This window comes from Taudactylus pleione, unplaced genomic scaffold, assembly GCF_031769625.1.
Source record: "Taudactylus pleione unplaced genomic scaffold, aTauple2 ptg001431l, whole genome shotgun sequence".
NCBI classification, from domain to species: domain Eukaryota; kingdom Metazoa; phylum Chordata; class Amphibia; order Anura; family Myobatrachidae; genus Taudactylus; species Taudactylus pleione.
In genome coordinates, this window is record NW_028285830.1 from 1815464 (window position 1) to 1832681 (window position 17218).

At 52.7% G+C, this 17218-nt stretch overlaps 1 protein-coding gene across 1 annotated transcript in view; it reads right to left on the reverse strand.

Annotated features, from left to right (window-relative positions):
* Positions 1-12324, reverse strand: part of ZNHIT6 (zinc finger HIT-type containing 6) — a 61125-nt gene extending 48801 nt beyond the window's left edge. The window contains exons 1-5 of the mRNA XM_088463701.1: positions 12048-12324; positions 4352-4417; positions 4164-4270; positions 3566-3651; positions 915-1018 (exon numbers count right to left, since the gene is read on the reverse strand). Coding sequence (XP_088319827.1) covers positions 915-1018; positions 3566-3651; positions 4164-4270; positions 4352-4417; positions 12048-12127 — 443 coding nt within the window. The 5' untranslated portion in view covers positions 12128-12324. The remainder of the gene's footprint in view (positions 1-914; positions 1019-3565; positions 3652-4163; positions 4271-4351; positions 4418-12047) is intronic.
* Between the last annotated feature and the right edge of the window lie 4894 nt (positions 12325-17218).

Consider the following 17218-nt stretch of genomic DNA (forward strand, 5'->3'; position numbering starts at 1 on the left):
CCAAGGTCACCCTGTGGACCCTATGGACTTCGTAGAAACAGAGATAACAAAGGTAAGTTCTTGCCATATCTCTTGTTATTTTACACACACGGCGATTACTTTTGGTAACAAATTACTTTTACTTACATGTCTGCTAGCTAAGGAAATCCGGACAACCAAAAACAATATACTTTATACATTTTACATATGTTACTTTACCATGATCAGAGCAAACTCAATGACTGGAATCGTATCCCCAATTCTCCTATGTACATTGACACCGAATATATATATACGGTACCTAGGGCATGACAGGGGCAGTATTACCAGTGACGCTTTGCATGGGTTAGTGCTCAGACAGACCTGACATGGACCTAGGTCTGCCAGCCTCAGGATCTGCCTGGCAATGTCAACACCAGGATTTCCGCTCACAATGTAGACACCAGTTGCAGCTATAGAACTGAATGGGTTGGGGGAGTTGCTGCTCCCCTCTACCAATTTCTATTGTCCATCGAAGCAATATTGCGAAACGCGTAAGAGAAGGGTGTCAGGTAGAAGAGGATTGCCGAGCCAGGACGGGCACTAAAAGGGAAGATGGCACCTGATACACAGTCCCTGCCAGTGACCAATGAGGTTCTTTATTAGAAGATATTTACACTTCTGTATTCACCAGATAAGTAACACTCCGGAAATAAACTTCTTTGATCATAGTGTAGTAAGCCGGTGCGAATCAGGAGCCCAAGCGCTGAGCGACAGACTCTGCCAAACGCTAAATGATTTCCAACTGTAACGCCACCGGAGTATACCATTGGCGAGCGCGCTATTAAGCCCTATACTGTTGTGTGTATGACCTCTATATAGACACCAATAAGCTACATGCCACGCACGGCTCTGCCTCCATCACGGAGTATATAAGCCGCGGACATAACACTTACTTCTTGTGAAAAAACGTGGAATTCTCTCTCTTCTTTGAGAAGCCGAACGGCAGTAATTTCAGATCTATGTCGTGTTTCCTGGCTCTGTTCCTCATGTAATTCAGCTGGAGAAAGAAGAGTTTATAATTATTGGAAAGAAGAATTAGCGACATTTCTGTCCATTTATATGTAAGTGACATTAAACCGCGCACTTTGTACAGAAAAATGTGATGAGACCAGTAAATTCAACACTCAGCTATTCATCATAACACTAATATAACAATGCGCAAGTATCTGCGTACACGTTGCAGGAATCGCTCACAATCAGGGTACGAGATGACGCTGTGACCAGTTACAGAAGCATCTTCTCTATAAGGTACCCTACCCCAAATAGACCTTGTATAGGAAGACATCCTAGGAAGGTTACGTTGTGCTAAGCCCCTCCATGTATATTTATAGAGTATCCAGAACACCGGTACCGTACCCCAAATAGGTCTTGTATAGGAAGGTTACGTTGTGCTAAGCCCCTCCATGTATATTTATAGGAGTATCCAGAACACCGGTACCGTACCCGAAATAGATCTTGTATAGGAAGGTTACGTTGTGCTAAGCCCCTCCATGTATATTTATAGGAGTATCCAGAACACCGGTACCGTACCCCAAATAGATCTTGTATAGGAAGGTTACATTGTGCTAAGCCCCTCCATGTATATTTATAGGAGTATCCAGAACACCGGTACCCTACCCCAAATAGATCTTGTATAGGAAGGTTACATTGTGCTAAGCCCCTCCATGTATATTTATAGAGTATCCAGGACACCGGTACCCTACCCCAAATAGATCTTGTATAGGAAGGTTACATTGTGCTAAGCCCCTCCATGTATATTTATAGAGTATCCAGGACACCGGTACCCTACCTGCCTACTCTCCCTGAACATGACATGGGGCCCCACAGAGCAGACCACCCTTCCACATCCTGCCCACTCTTTAATAAAATGGGCGGGCCGGAGAATGCAATTGTCACCAGAATCGCATCTTCATGTTCCGGTAACCCGTAAATATAATGGCGCAGTGTTTTAATGACCAGAAAGTGGCGGTGTACCTGGGATAGTTCTTAGCATCCAATTAAAGGTAATAAAAGGCACAATTAAAAAAAAAATCAGTGCCAAGGCCGCATGTTGTGCTGTTCATGCCTTGTGTAAGTGGCACCACAAAGCACGCCCGGCTACCGCCATTCGCCCACGCTCAGACTGTCCCGATTTCTGCTCATCGGACACTTTCCGCTTCTGCATGAAAACTACTGATAAGGTGACAGAATTCGCTCATAGGCTCTGTGACGCAGTGAGATCCGGTGCCCTCACTTCACGTGACAAGGGAGGAAGAGACCCCCCCTACTTGCTGCATGGAGGGGTTGTGTAGTTTAGGGGGCAGGTAAAACAGATTTTGCCCCCTGTGGGTGGAAGGGGGGTTTACAAAGTGCAACTGCTCTCAGCTAAAGGATCACGCAACTTCAGGTGTGCATCTGCCTCCCTGTCCTGATACTTTAGGAATCCTGTCCCATACACCAATCTCTGCTCCGGATCATGTGTACAGTCCTCTCACTGCAACGGGCGCCATGCTTCTGTGCAATACTATGTTCGGACCCCCAGAAACAGGCAAACACCCTGCGCACGGCTTTGTGGCGATACAGCGGCACTTGTAGTCTTGTGCTGCATCACACGTGACCTGGTAACTGTATATAATGTACACTATATACAGGGACTATAGGCTTGGACTGGCCCAGAAGACTTCACTTGGTACAGTACAGAGATTTGCTTTATTTGGGTAATTAAAGGCGAACTCCAGAGAGAGTATAACGTGCAAGGAGTGTACAGTGAATTGGGGCTGATTTACAGTTGTGCGCTATTCTCGTCGTTGAGGCGTCTTTGGACGCAGGAACAATAAGAAAATATTGTACTGTGGCAGGACGACAAAAGCCGCCCCCCTCCTCCCCCCGACAGTAACGCAGATCAGGTTCTAATGGCCGCAGTCGGCTTAAACTTGCTCCAAATGGGCAACGGAACTGCTCAGCTGGGGACAAGGAAGACGCAGACTCTGTCCTCTGCACGGCCAGGAAATGGGGGCGATGGACCCCCGGCCCGGCCGCAGCGCGTCAATCATTCTGCGATCTAGGAGCACTGTGAGCGTACCCGCAGATCACACGTACAGATCTCTAACAACTGGACTGGTTAGCAAATAATCGGGTTTGCGCAAAGCGTGTAATGAGTAATGGTGAACGTTTGCCCTAACCAGTAGGCACATAACCGCTGCGTACACAGAACCCACTCGCTGTCTGGGAGATACTCTTATTAAGCTGCGACTGGAATTGCGCGGTTATTATTCCTTTTATTATTATTCATATTAGATGAATCATTAAAAATGTAAATAAAATAAAAGCATTTTGTGAGCGATGAATAATTGTTACAGTTGAAGCTCTGCACAAAAACTGCTTTTTATAACAAATATTTTGTACATTTATAAAACGTGAATAAAAAAATAAAATAAAAAATATAGAATGGCGTAACGTTGTATAATCATTTCACCGATGTTATTGTTGGCTAATTCCTCATTATGTACAGAATATCCCCAGTGAGGTTTGTGCACAGAACTGTAGTTACAAAATGACAACGTACAAACTTTTGACGCGTTTGCCGGGGGAACATACTGTCCCTTGATGTACGATCCACCAATCTTCCCGCGTCTTCCAAAAACCGATAATCTAAAAGGTTAAAATAAAAAACCTGTAAGTAATAAAGTAAGACAGTCACGCCTCCTCACTGACCAATGGGAACTGCGGCTTTTTACACCCGTTACACTGTACCTGAGATATTCACCTGCCGGAGAGCAAGAGGTTACTGGCAGCAGCAGCCAATCAGGTGCCTCCGTCACCCGATACGTCCCGCAGGCTACAGTACTGAGCTTCCGTACATCCCTACACATGTAGGTTCCACTATTACTATCCATGGTCTGGAAAGCATGCTGAGAATTGTAGTTCCACAATGCAAGATGGCGGGTTAGAGAGTAATGTCAGGATCAGTAAGGGCTGTGATCCCGAGCTCTTATGCAAGCCTGGCCAACCTGAGGATCGCCAGCTGTTGTGGAACTACATGTCCCAGCATTCTTTACCAGCTGATTGATGGGAGGGTATGCTGGGACTTGTAGTTTCCCAACAGCTGGAGAGCGACAGGTTGGCCAGGCCTTGTAAGTATGTATTACAGATAATTTACTTACCACACAGCAGGTTTATGTCACTGAATTTGCTCAAAGGGACAAAAGCCGTCTTGTCTCTGAGCCCGCTGCAGGCGACGTCCGCTTTGTGCTTCTGTACGCACGGTAAGCTTAGGGAAGGAAAGGGACGTTAGTAAACGTGGAAAGCCAGCGAGCAGAACACGTAATAACACACAGCGCCCTCCGGGTACCTGCAGGAATACTTCATACACCCAGGACACTTGTATTTCGCTTCTTCACCTCCACACGTCTCACATCTGCAGCAAACAAAACATGAACGGAGAATAAACAAAACATGGACGGAGAATTAAGTCAGCGCGGCGATGCCAGGAAAACAGCGCAAAGGGACAGTTCTGCAGAGATCGGCTCTTCCGCCTTATATGGAGATCAGCGCACTACAGAACCGCCATCATGGTTTATATTATAAGGAGCCACAGTGTTCTCCCCAGAAAATTTTGCCAGCCAGATGGGATGAATAGGTAGCCGGGTGGGGCCTTCAAAATATACAGTGCCAGCTACGGCCCGATTTTTGGAGGGACAGTAACAGTACTTAGATGCCGGCTGCACAGGAGGGCGCTCAGTCACAGGCGGCCACAGACACAGGAGGGCGCTCAGTCACAGGCGGCCACAGACACAGGAGGGCGCTCAGTCACAGGCGGCCACAGACACAGGAGGGCGCTCAGTCACAGGCGGCCACAGACACAGGAGGGCGCTCAGTCACAGGCGGCCACAGACACAGGAGGGCGCTCAGTCACAGGCGGCCACAGACACAGGAGGGCGCTCAGTCACAGGCGGCCACAGACACAGGAGGGCGCTCAGTCACAGGCGGCCACAGACACAGGAGGGCGCTCAGTCACAGGCGGCCACACACACAGGAGAGGGCTCAGTCACAGGCGGCCACAGACACAAGAGGGCGCTCAGTCACAGGCGGCCACAGACACAGGAGGGCGCTCAGTCACAGGCGGCCACACACACAGGAGAGGGCTCAGTCACAGGCGGCCACAGACACAGGAGAGGGCTCAGTCACAGGCGGCCACAGACACAGGAGGGAGCTCAGTCACAGGCGGCCACAGACACAGGAGAGGGCTCAGTCACAGGCGGCCACAGACACAGGAGGGCGCTCAGTCACAGGCGGCCACACACACAGGAGAGGGCTCAGTCACAGGCGGCCACAGACACAGGAGAGGGCTCAGTCACAGGCGGCCACAGACACAGGAGGGAGCTCAGTCACAGGCGGCCACAGACACAGAGCAGATGCAGGAGGACCACTCTCTTCACTGCAGCACCCTATTGGCCTGTGTCACTAAGAGCAGGGGGAGATGATGGTCAGTGTCAGTAAGAAGAGCAGGGTGAGATAATGGTCAGTGTCAGTAAGAGCAGGGGGAGATATTAGTCAGTGTCAGTAAGAGCAGGGGGAGATAATGGTCAGTGTCAGTAAGAGCAGGGGGAGATAATGGTCAGTGTCAGTAACAGCAGGGGGAGATGATGGCCAGTGTAAGTAAGAGCAGGGGGAGATAATGGTCAGTGTAAGTAAGAGCAGGGGGAGATGATGGTCAGTGTCAGTAAGAGCAGGGGGAGATGATGGTCAGTGTCAGTAAGAGCAGGGGGAGATGATGGTCAGTGTCAGTAAGAGCAGGGGGAGATATTAGTCAGTGTCAGTAAGAGCAGGGGGAGATGATGGTCAGTGTCACTAAGAGCAGGGGGAGATGATGGTCAGTGTCAGTAAGAAGAGCAGGGTGAGATAATGGTCAGTGTCAGTAAGAGCAGGGGGAGATAATGGTCAGTGTCAGTAAGAGCAGGGGGAGATGATGGTCAGTGTCACTAAGAGCAGGGGGAGATGATGGTCAGTGTCAGTAAGAAGAGCAGGGTGAGATAATGGTCAGTGTCAGTAAGAGCAGGGGGAGATGATGGTCAGTGTCACTAAGAGCAGGGGGAGATGATGGTCAGTGTCAGTAAGAAGAGCAGGGTGAGATAATGGTCAGTGTCAGTAAGAGCAGGGGGAGATAATGGTCAGTGTCAGTAAGAGCAGGGGGAGATGATGGTCAGTGTCACTAAGAGCAGGGGGAGATAATGGTCAGTGTCACTAAGAGCAGGGGGAGATAATGGTCAGTGTCAGTAAGAGCAGGGGGAGATGATGGTCAGTGTCAGTAAGAGCAGGGGGAGATATTGGTCAGTGTCAGTAAGAGCAGGGGGAGATATTCAGTGATAGTAAGAGCAGGGGGAGATATTCAGTGATAGTAAGAGCAGGGGGAGATAATGGCCAGTGTCAGTAAGAGCAGGGGGAGATAATGGCCAGTGTCAGTAGGAGCAGGGGGAGATAATGGCCAGTGTCAGTAGGAGCAGGGGGAGATAATGGCCAGTGTCAGTAGGAGCAGGGGGAGATAATGGCCAGTGTCAGTAGGAGCAGGGGGAGATAATGGCCAGTGTCAGTAGGAGCAGGGGGAGATAATGGCCAGTGTCAGTAGGAGCAGGGGGAGATAATGGCCAGTGTCAGTAAGAGCAGTGGGAGATAATGGCCAGTGTCAGTAATAGCAGGGGGAGATGATGGCCAGTGTCAGTAAGAGCAGTGGGAGATAATGGCCAGTGTCAGTAAGAGCAGTGGGAGATAATGGCCAGTGTCAGTAAGGGGGAAGGGCAATATATTGGTCAGTGTCAGTAATAGGGAATATTAGTCAGTGAGTGTCAGTAATAGGGAATATTAGTCAGTGAGTGTCAGTAAGGGGAAGGGTGAAGATACTGGCTAGCTGTAGGAGGTTATCGTGATGCTGTCGGCTGTCGGCCATGTTGTGGTTAGTCAGCTGGTCGCTGGGACAGTTGGCATGGTGATGCCTCACATGGAGCTCATCTTAAAGGATGGCGGCAGGCTGGCCACTCTCTGGTAAAGATCACATTGCATAACACAAAGATGGTGGCAAGGCTCAGCGCCGACTTGGTGAGGACCGTTTCCTAGTGGTACTGTGCTGCTGCCTGCGTGACCCGGCTCTGTCACATGGCATCCGGCGGCTCATACTCTGTCCTGTGTTACTCCCAGTCCTCCTCTTATACAGGGGAGAGATCCTCTCTGCCCTCCTGTCTGACACCGCATCACAGTGACAGGCGGCAGTGCTCGGCACGTTACAGCGACAGGCGGCAGTGCTCGGCGCGTTACAGCGACAGGCGGCAGCGCTCGGCGCGTTACAGCGACAGGCGGCAGCGCTCGGCGCGTTACAGCGACAGGCGGCAGCGCTCGGCGCGTTACAGCGACAGGCGGCAGCGCTCGGCGCGTTACAGCGACAGGCGGCAGCGCTCGGCGCGTTACAGCGACAGGCGGCAGCGCTCGGCGCGTTACAGCGACAGGCGGCAGCGCTCGGCGCGTTACAGCGACAGGCGGCAGCGCTCGGCGTGTTACAGCGACAGGCGGCAGCGCTCGGCGTGTTACAGCGACAGGCGGCAGCGCTCGGCGCGTTACAGCGACAGGCGGCAGCGCTCGGCGTGTTACAGCGACAGGCGGCAGCGCTCGGCGTGTTACAGCGACAGGCGGCAGCGCTCGGCGTGTTACAGTGATGGGTGGTGAGGGATTTTTACCGGGCAGACCACCTGACAAATAAAGCATGGGGAGAACACTGAGCCACAAAGTGTCCGCAGCGCGGAAACATTTCCCAGTAACGGGGGGAGGAGGAGACAAGGCACAGAGCACCATAGATGGACGCAGAGCAGAACAGCAGAGCCACAGGAAGGTGTTACAGGAGAGGGCTATGCATTATAAGTGAGCAGAGCAATATGAGGACGGTTTAAGTGAATCTGGCTTTGTGCATTATCATTTTATATATGAGGCAGCACCATAGCGGCTATATACAGCTAACCAGAATACTTACCATATGGTATGTACAGTAAATTAACATCACAGAGGAATAAACTAAATAAAAGGTAGGACAGGGGGCGAGGGCAGGGCACTCACTGTATCTGGCAGGCAGCTCTGCACTCCGTGCCTGGCAGGCGGGGGGAGGGAAGGGCAGCTCTGCACTCCGTGCCTGGCAGGCGGGGGGAGGGAAGGGCAGCTCTGCACTCCGTGCCTGGCAGGCGGGGGGAGGGAAGGGCAGCTCTGCACTCCGTGCCTGGCAGGCGGGGGGAGGGAAGGGCAGCTCTGCACTCCGTGCCTGGCAGGCGGGGGGAGGGAAGGGCAGCTCTGCACTCCGTGCCTGGCAGGCGGGGGGAGGGAAGGGCAGCTCTGCACTGCTGCGGAAGAACGTGAGGAAGGAGGGCCCTGCCTGTGACAGCTTAGGGGTGAACAGTTGGGAGAGTGAACTGGGATCCTGCATGCTTTACAACCCGTGCAGTTCCTCTTTCCTGCCTCAGGTGTCGCTCTCTGCTCTGGTGCTTCTAGCAAACAGCGAATGCAACAAACTGCTGAGAAACAGAGCAGTGTGCTAGAAGCACCAGAGCGACACCCCAGGTAGGAGAGGAACTGCACGGGGTGAGACAAGTGCTGGAACGCTCACTACTTACAAGACAGATCAATCAGCAGACCGATCCAGATTGGTGATTGTGTATAGTTACCAGTCGGCGGATTGATAAGTCTGGCCTGACATCACAACTAGACGTACATTAACGGGGGATACTTCTCATCGGAGCAATTCATCTCCGAAAAGCAGCTGTCCCAGCAATTAGTAGCTTACCTGGGGACAGTACTTACATGTCCCCTATCCCCACTTCTACTCATGCGCAAAGCCAACGGGGAGTCAGTGAGACGGGGAGGGATACCCTCAGATCACTCTTCGCATAACAGGGCTATGAGAACAAGCGCCATCTGAAGAGGACGTTTGTTTCTTCCCCCTGGGCTGCCCTCACCTATATAGCTACATCTTCCCCCTGGGCCGCCCTCACCTATATAGCGACATCTTCCCCCTGGGCCGCCCTCACCTATATAGCGACATCTTCCCCCTGGGCCGCCCTCACCTATATAGCGACATCTTCCCCCTGGGCCGCACTCACCTATATAGAGACATCTGCCCCCTGGGCCGCACTCACCTATATAGAGACATCTGCCCCCTGGGCCAACCTCACCAATGTAACGACATCTGCCCCCTGGGCCGCACTCACCCATATAGCGACATCTGCCCCCTGGGCCGCACTCACCCATATAGCGACATCTGCCCCCTGGGCCGCACTCACCCATATAGCGACATATGCCCCCTGGGCCGCACTCACCCATATAGCGACATATGCCCCCTGGGCCGCACTCACCCATATAGCGACATATGCCCCCTGGGCCGCACTCACCCATATAGCGACATATGCCCCCTGGGCCGCACTCACCCATATAGCGACATATGCCCCCTGGGCCGCACTCACCCATATAGCGACATATGCCCCCTGGGCCGCACTCACCCATATAGCGACATATGCCCCCTGGGCCGCACTCACCCATATAGCGACATATGCCCCCTGGGCCGCACTCACCCATATAGCGACATATGCCCCCTGGGCCGCACTCACCCATATAGCGACATATGCCCCCTGGGCCGCACTCACCCATATAGCGACATATGCCCCCTGGGCCGCACTCACCCATATAGCGACATATGCCCCCTGGGCCGCACTCACCCATATAGCGACATATGCCCCCTGGGCCGCACTCACCCATATAGCGACATATGCCCCCTGGGCCGCACTCACCCATATAGCGACATATGCCCCCTGGGCCGCACTCACCCATATAGCGACATATGCCCCCTGGGCCGCACTCACCCATATAGCGACATATGCCCCCTGGGCCGCACTCACCCATATAGCGACATATGCCCCCTGGGCCGCACTCACCCATATAGCGACATATGCCCCCTGGGCCGCACTCACCCATATAGCGACATATGCCCCCTGGGCCGCACTCACCCATATAGCGACATATGCCCCCTGGGCCGCACTCACCCATATAGCGACATATGCCCCCTGGGCCGCACTCACCCATATAGCGACATATGCCCCCTGGGCCGCACTCACCCATATAGCGACATATGCCCCCTGGGCCGCACTCACCCATATAGCGACATATGCCCCCTGGGCCGCACTCACCCATATAGCGACATATGCCCCCTGGGCCGCACTCACCCATATAGCGACATCTGCCCCCTGGGCCGCCCTCACCTATATAGCGACATCTGCCCCCTGGGCCGCCCTCACCTATATAGCGACATCTGCCCCCTGGGCCGCCCTCACCTATATAGCGACATCTGCCCCCTGGACCGCCCTCACCTATATAGCGACATCTTCCCCGTGGGCCGCCCTCACCTATATAGTGACATCTGCCCCCTGGGCCGCCCTCACCTATATAGAGACATCTTCCCCCTGGGCCGCCCTCACCTATATAGGGACATCTGCCCCCTGGGCCACACTCACCTATATAGTGACATCTGCCCCCTGGGCCGCCCTCACCTATATAGAGACATCTGCCCCCTGGGCCGCCCTCACCTATATAGTGACATCTTCCCCCTGGGCCGCCCTCACCTATATAGTGACATCTTCCTCCTGGGCCGCCCTCACCTATATAGAGACATCTGCCCCCTGGGCCGCCCTCACCTATATAGCGACATCTGCCCCCTGGGCCGCCCTCACCTATATAGTGACATCTGCCCCCTGGACCGCCCTCACCTATATAGTGACATCTGCCCCCTGGACCGCCCTCACCTATATAGTGACATCTGCCCCCTGGACCGCCCTCACCTATATAGTGACATCTGCCCCCTGGGCCGCCCTCACCTATATAGTGACATCTGCCCCCTGGGCCGCCCTCACCTATATAGTGACATCTGCCCCCTGGGCCGCCCTCACCTATATAGAGACATCTGCCCCCTGGGCCGCCCTCACCTATATAGTGACATCTGCCCCCTGGGCCGCCCTCACCTATATAGTGACATCTTCCTCCTGGGCCGCCCTCACCTATATAGAGACATCTGCCCCCTGGGCCGCCCTCACCTATATAGTGACATCTGCCCCCTGGGCCGCCCTCACCTATATAGTGACATCTTCCTCCTGGGCCGCCCTCACCTATATAGAGACATCTGCCCCCTGGGCCGCCCTCACCTATATAGTGACATCTGCCCCCTGGGCCGCCCTCACCTATATAGTGACATCTGCCCCCTGGGCCGCCCTCACCTATATAGAGACATCTGCCCCCTGGGCCGCCCTCACCTATATAGTGACATCTGCCCCCTGGGCCGCCCTCACCTATATAGTGACATCTGCCCCCTGGGCCGCCCTCACCTATATAGTGACATCTGCCCCCTGGGCCGCCCTCACCTATATAGTGACATCTGCCCCCTGGGCCGCCCTCACCTATATAGTGACATCTGCCCCCTGGGCCGCCCTCACCTATATAGTGACATCTGCCCCCTGGGCCGCCCTCACCTATATAGTGACATCTGCCCCCTGGGCCGCCCTCACCTATATAGTGACATCTGCCCCCTGGGCCGCCCTCACCTATATAGTGACATCTTCCTCCTGGGCCGCCCTCACCTATATAGAGACATCTGCCCCCTGGGCCGCCCTCACCTATATAGTGACATCTTCCCCCTGGGCCGCCCTCACCTATATAGCGACATCTTCCCCCTGGGCCGCCCTCACCTATATAGCGACATCTTCCCCCTGGGCCGCCCTCACCTATATAGTGACATCTTCCTCCTGGGCCGCCCTCACCTATATAGAGACATCTGCCCCCTGGGCCGCCCTCACCTATATAGTGACATCTGCCCCCTGGGCCGCCCTCACCTATATAGAGACATCTGCCCCCTGGGCCGCCCTCACCTATATAGTGACATCTGCCCCCTGGGCCGCCCTCACCTATATAGTGACATCTGCCCCCTGGGCCGCCCTCACCTATATAGAGACATCTGCCCCCTGGGCCGCACTCACCTATATAGAGACATCTTCCTCCTGGGCTGCACAGTGAGCGTAGACTCCCCCGGGCCGGCAGCGCCCAGCATGGCCTCCATGGCAGTTCCCTGCGGCACAGACACGTGTGACAGACAGATACCCGGCTCCGGTGTTCAGGTTATTACGAGGCCGCAGCGGGATCAGGTACGGCTAGTGAAGGGGATTTATACTCTTCCGATGCGGCCATGTTGTGGCTGGCGAGCCGTGGCAATCCATACTGGCCGCATGGCGTGAGAGGAGGCGGCCATATTGTGGATGGCGGATATCATCCTCTGATGTAATGCGTGAATACAGCATGTCGTGGACGTCGGGTAGTCGCCATGTTGTGGATGTCGGAAAGGCGCCATGTTGTGGATGTCAGATAGCCGCCATGTTGTGGGTGTCGGATAGCCGCCATGTTGTGGCTGTCAGGCGGTTGGCACGAGTGAATGCTGGGAGCTGAGGAATGATTGTCTGTATTACATGATGAGGATCTATATTAGAGGCTCATTGTCATGTTTATAGTTGGGATGTTACATTAGGAGATAATGGAAATGCTAATATTACAGTGATTGGTTACAGAGTAATAATCTGGTAATAGAGAATACAGTATTAGTGATGTGACCGTTCTGCTGCTGATAGCTGGGATAGAATCATTATCCGCCCGTGTACAGGTCATTTCTCTGCGTGCGTGAAGCCTGGAGTGTGCGCAGGAACCGCAGGGCCCGATTCTGCGTCACACCCAAGACCAAGTCCAAACGCGGCCACGTGAGTGATTCTCAGTTACCTGCGCATGTGCCGCACCGTACATACGCATACATGCCCACCCTGGTGGAGGCTCCGTGCGCGCCCGCTGCTCCATGTCTGTGAAATGTGCGTATCTCTCTGTCCACTGGGCGGCTGCTTTCTGAGCGCAGACAAATATCCGTGCGGCGGGCGCTTGGCCTGACTTCCGTGCTCTGATGAGGTGTGCGCTGCACGTATGACGAAGGGGCAGGTGTGTATGAGGGATATTACTTAGCATGGGGCAGGTGTGTATGAGGGATATTACTTAGCATGGGGCAGGTGTGTATGAGGGATATTACGCACTTAGCATGGGGCAGGTGTGTATGAGGGATATTACGCACTTAGCATGGGGCATGTGTGTATGAGGGATATTACGCACTTAGCATGGGGCAGGTGTGTATGAGGGATATTACGCACGTAGCATGGGGCATGTGTGTATGAGGGATATTACGTACTTAGCATGGGGCAGGTGTGTATGAGGGATATTACGCACGTAGCATGGGGCATGTGTGTATGAGGGATATTACGCACTTAGCATGGGGCAGGTGTGTATGAGGGATATTACGCACTTAGCATGGGGCATGTGTGTATGAGGGATATTACGCACTTAGCATGGGGCATGTGTGTATGAGGGATATTACGCACTTAGCATGGGGCAGGTGTGTATGAGGGATATTACGCACGTAGCATGGGGCATGTGTGTATGAGGGATATTACGCACTTAGCATGGGGCATGTGTGTATGAGGGATATTACGTACTTAGCATGGGGCAGGTGTGTATGAGGGATATTACGCACTTAGCATGGGGCATGTGTGTATGAGGGATATTACGCACGTAGCATGGGGCATGTGTGTATGAGGGATATTACGTACTTAGGATGGGGCAGGTGTGTATGAGGGATATTACGCACTTAGCATGGGGCATGTGTGTATGAGGGATATTACGCACTTAGCATGGGGCATGTGTGTATGAGGGATATTACGCACTTAGCATGGGGCAGGTGTGTATGAGGGATATTACGCACGTAGCATGGGGCATGTGTGTATGAGGGATATTACGTACTTAGCATGGGGCAGGTGTGTATGAGGGATATTACGCACGTAGCATGGGGCATGTGTGTATGAGGGATATTACGTACTTAGCATGGGGCAGGTGTGTATGAGGGATATTACGCACTTAGCATGGGGCAGGTGTGTATGAGGGATATTACGCACTTAGCATGGGGCAGGTGTGTATGAGGGATATTACGCACTTAGCATGGGGCAGGTGTGTATGAGGGATATTACGCACTTAGCATGGGGCATGTGTGTATGAGGGATATTACGCACTTAGCATGGGGCATGTGTGTATGAGGGATATTACTTAGCATGGGGCAGGTGTGTATGAGGGATATTACGCACTTAGCATGGGGCAGGTGTGTATGAGGGATATTACGCACTTAGCATGGGGCAGGTGTGTATGAGGGATATTACGCACTTAGCATGGGGCAGGTGTGTATGAGGGATATTACGCACTTAGCATGGGGCATGTGTGTATGAGGGATATTACTTAGCATGGGGCATGTGTGTATGAGGGATATTACGCACTTAGCATGGGGCATGTGTGTATGAGGGATATTACGTACTTAGCATGGGGCAGGTGTGTATGAGGGATATTACGCACTTAGCATGGGGCAGGTGTGTATGAGGGATATTACGCACGTAGCATGGGGCATGTGTGTATGAGGGATATTACGTACTTAGCATGGGGCATGTGTGTATGAGGGATATTACGCACTTAGCATGGGGCATGTGTGTATGAGGGATATTACGCACTTAGCATGGGGCATGTGTGTATGAGGGATATTACGCACTTAGCATGGGGCAGGTGTGTATGAGGGATATTACGCACGTAGCATGGGGCATGTGTGTATGAGGGATATTACGTACTTAGCATGGGGCAGGTGTGTATGAGGGATATTACGCACGTAGCATGGGGCATGTGTGTATGAGGGATATTACGCACTTAGCATGGGGCAGGTGTGTATGAGGGATATTACGCACTTAGCATGGGGCATGTGTGTATGAGGGATATTACGCACTTAGCATGGGGCATGTGTGTATGAGGGATATTACGCACTTAGCATGGGGCAGGTGTGTATGAGGGATATTACGCACGTAGCATGGGGCATGTGTGTATGAGGGATATTACGCACTTAGCATGGGGCATGTGTGTATGAGGGATATTACGTACTTAGCATGGGGCAGGTGTGTATGAGGGATATTACGCACTTAGCATGGGGCAGGTGTGTATGAGGGATATTACGCACGTAGCATGGGGCATGTGTGTATGAGGGATATTACGTACTTAGCATGGGGCAGGTGTGTATGAGGGATATTACGCACTTAGCATGGGGCATGTGTGTATGAGGGATATTACGCACTTAGCATGGGGCATGTGTGTATGAGGGATATTACGCACTTAGCATGGGGCATGTGTGTATGAGGGATATTACGCACTTAGCATGGGGCAGGTGTGTATGAGGGATATTACGCACGTAGCATGGGGCATGTGTGTATGAGGGATATTACGCACTTAGCATGGGGCAGGTGTGTATGAGGGATATTACGCACGTAGCATGGGGCATGTGTGTATGAGGGATATTACGTACTTAGCATGGGGCAGGTGTGTATGAGGGATATTACGCACTTAGCATGGGGCAGGTGTGTATGAGGGATATTACGCACTTAGCATGGGGCAGGTGTGTATGAGGGATATTACGCACTTAGCATGGGGCAGGTGTGTATGAGGGATATTACGCACTTAGCATGGGGCATGTGTGTATGAGGGATATTACGCACTTAGCATGGGGCATGTGTGTATGAGGGATATTACTTAGCATGGGGCATGTGTGTATGAGGGATATTACTTAGCATGGGGCAGGTGTGTATGAGGGATATTACGCACTTAGCATGGGGCAGGTGTGTATGAGGGATATTACGCACTTAGCATGGGGCAGGTGTGTATGAGGGATATTACGCACTTAGCATGGGGCAGGTGTGTATGAGGGATATTACGCACTTAGCATGGGGCAGGTGTGTATGAGGAATATTACGCACTTAGCATGGGGCAGGTGTGTATGAGGGATATTACGCACTTAGCATGGGGCAGGTGTGTATGAGGGATATTACGCACTTAGCATGGGGCATGTGTGTATGAGGGATATTACTTAGCATGGGGCAGGTGTGTATGAGGGATATTACGCACTTAGCATGGGGCAGGTGTGTATGAGGGATATTACGCACTTAGCATGGGGCAGGTGTGTATGAGGGATATTACGCACTTAGCACTCGGATCTCTCAAATCGAGGCAAAACCATAGAGACGAAATGTCGTGGTTCGTGAGCTTTCATCTCTATGATCAATGTAGTATATAAGGGACCACGCGAGGGACGCCATTTCATTCCGGCCAGAGCCGGCCCTAGGCATAGGCATTCTAAGCATATGCCTAGGGCATCAGGAATGCCTAGGGGCATTCCACGGCTCTGCAGTCCCCCCTCCGCCGCTACCGCGATCAGAGCTCAGCTCCGATCGGGTCGCGCACTAGTCAGACTGCCAGATGACAGCCACTGCCATTCTGAACAGAAGCTTATTCTGGCTTAAGGGGACAAGTTAGATGGCCGCGGCCGCAGGAGGGCAAACTGCGCATGCCCAGCCGCTGCCACTCCTTCCATGGTCCTTTGCAGAGCCGTGACACGGCTCCGCCTCCATATCTGCCGCCCGCCACCAAGCGCCCATCCATCGGACCAGGTCACTGACAGTGCAGCACAGCCCGTGCCCGAAGTCAGCGAATCCCACTCCAGCCATGCTTCTCACGGTAAATGAGTTTACTGTACACTCACTAGACAGAGAGCGGTTCAGGATATATATATATATATATGCAAAGGTCCGGCACACCAAAAAATGTAGCAGCCCTGGCCGGTGCCCTCACAGCAAGAAGCAATACACACGGAAAGCAGGTGCGGCACTGGGCACAATAAACAGGCATAGACACAAAAGTCAGATGTCAACGTTTCAGTGTTAGATACACTATCGTCAGGATAAAGAAACATACATACATCTTACCTTAAATAGCATCACCCCGGTGCACACGCCGCGACAGGACCGGGACCACGCACCCGACCGGACGCAGCTGAATGACGTCATCACGCCTCGCCCAAATCAGCTGATGACACCACGTGTAACATCACCATAACAACAAAGCTAAACATTATGGAAGAACATTACGTATTAATGCACCTAGAAATAACAGTATACAAAATATATACATATAAAAAACACTTGCATGTAAACGTTAATCAGAACATGGCCAGACTAAAAGATTCATTTCATCCCCTAGGAGAGAT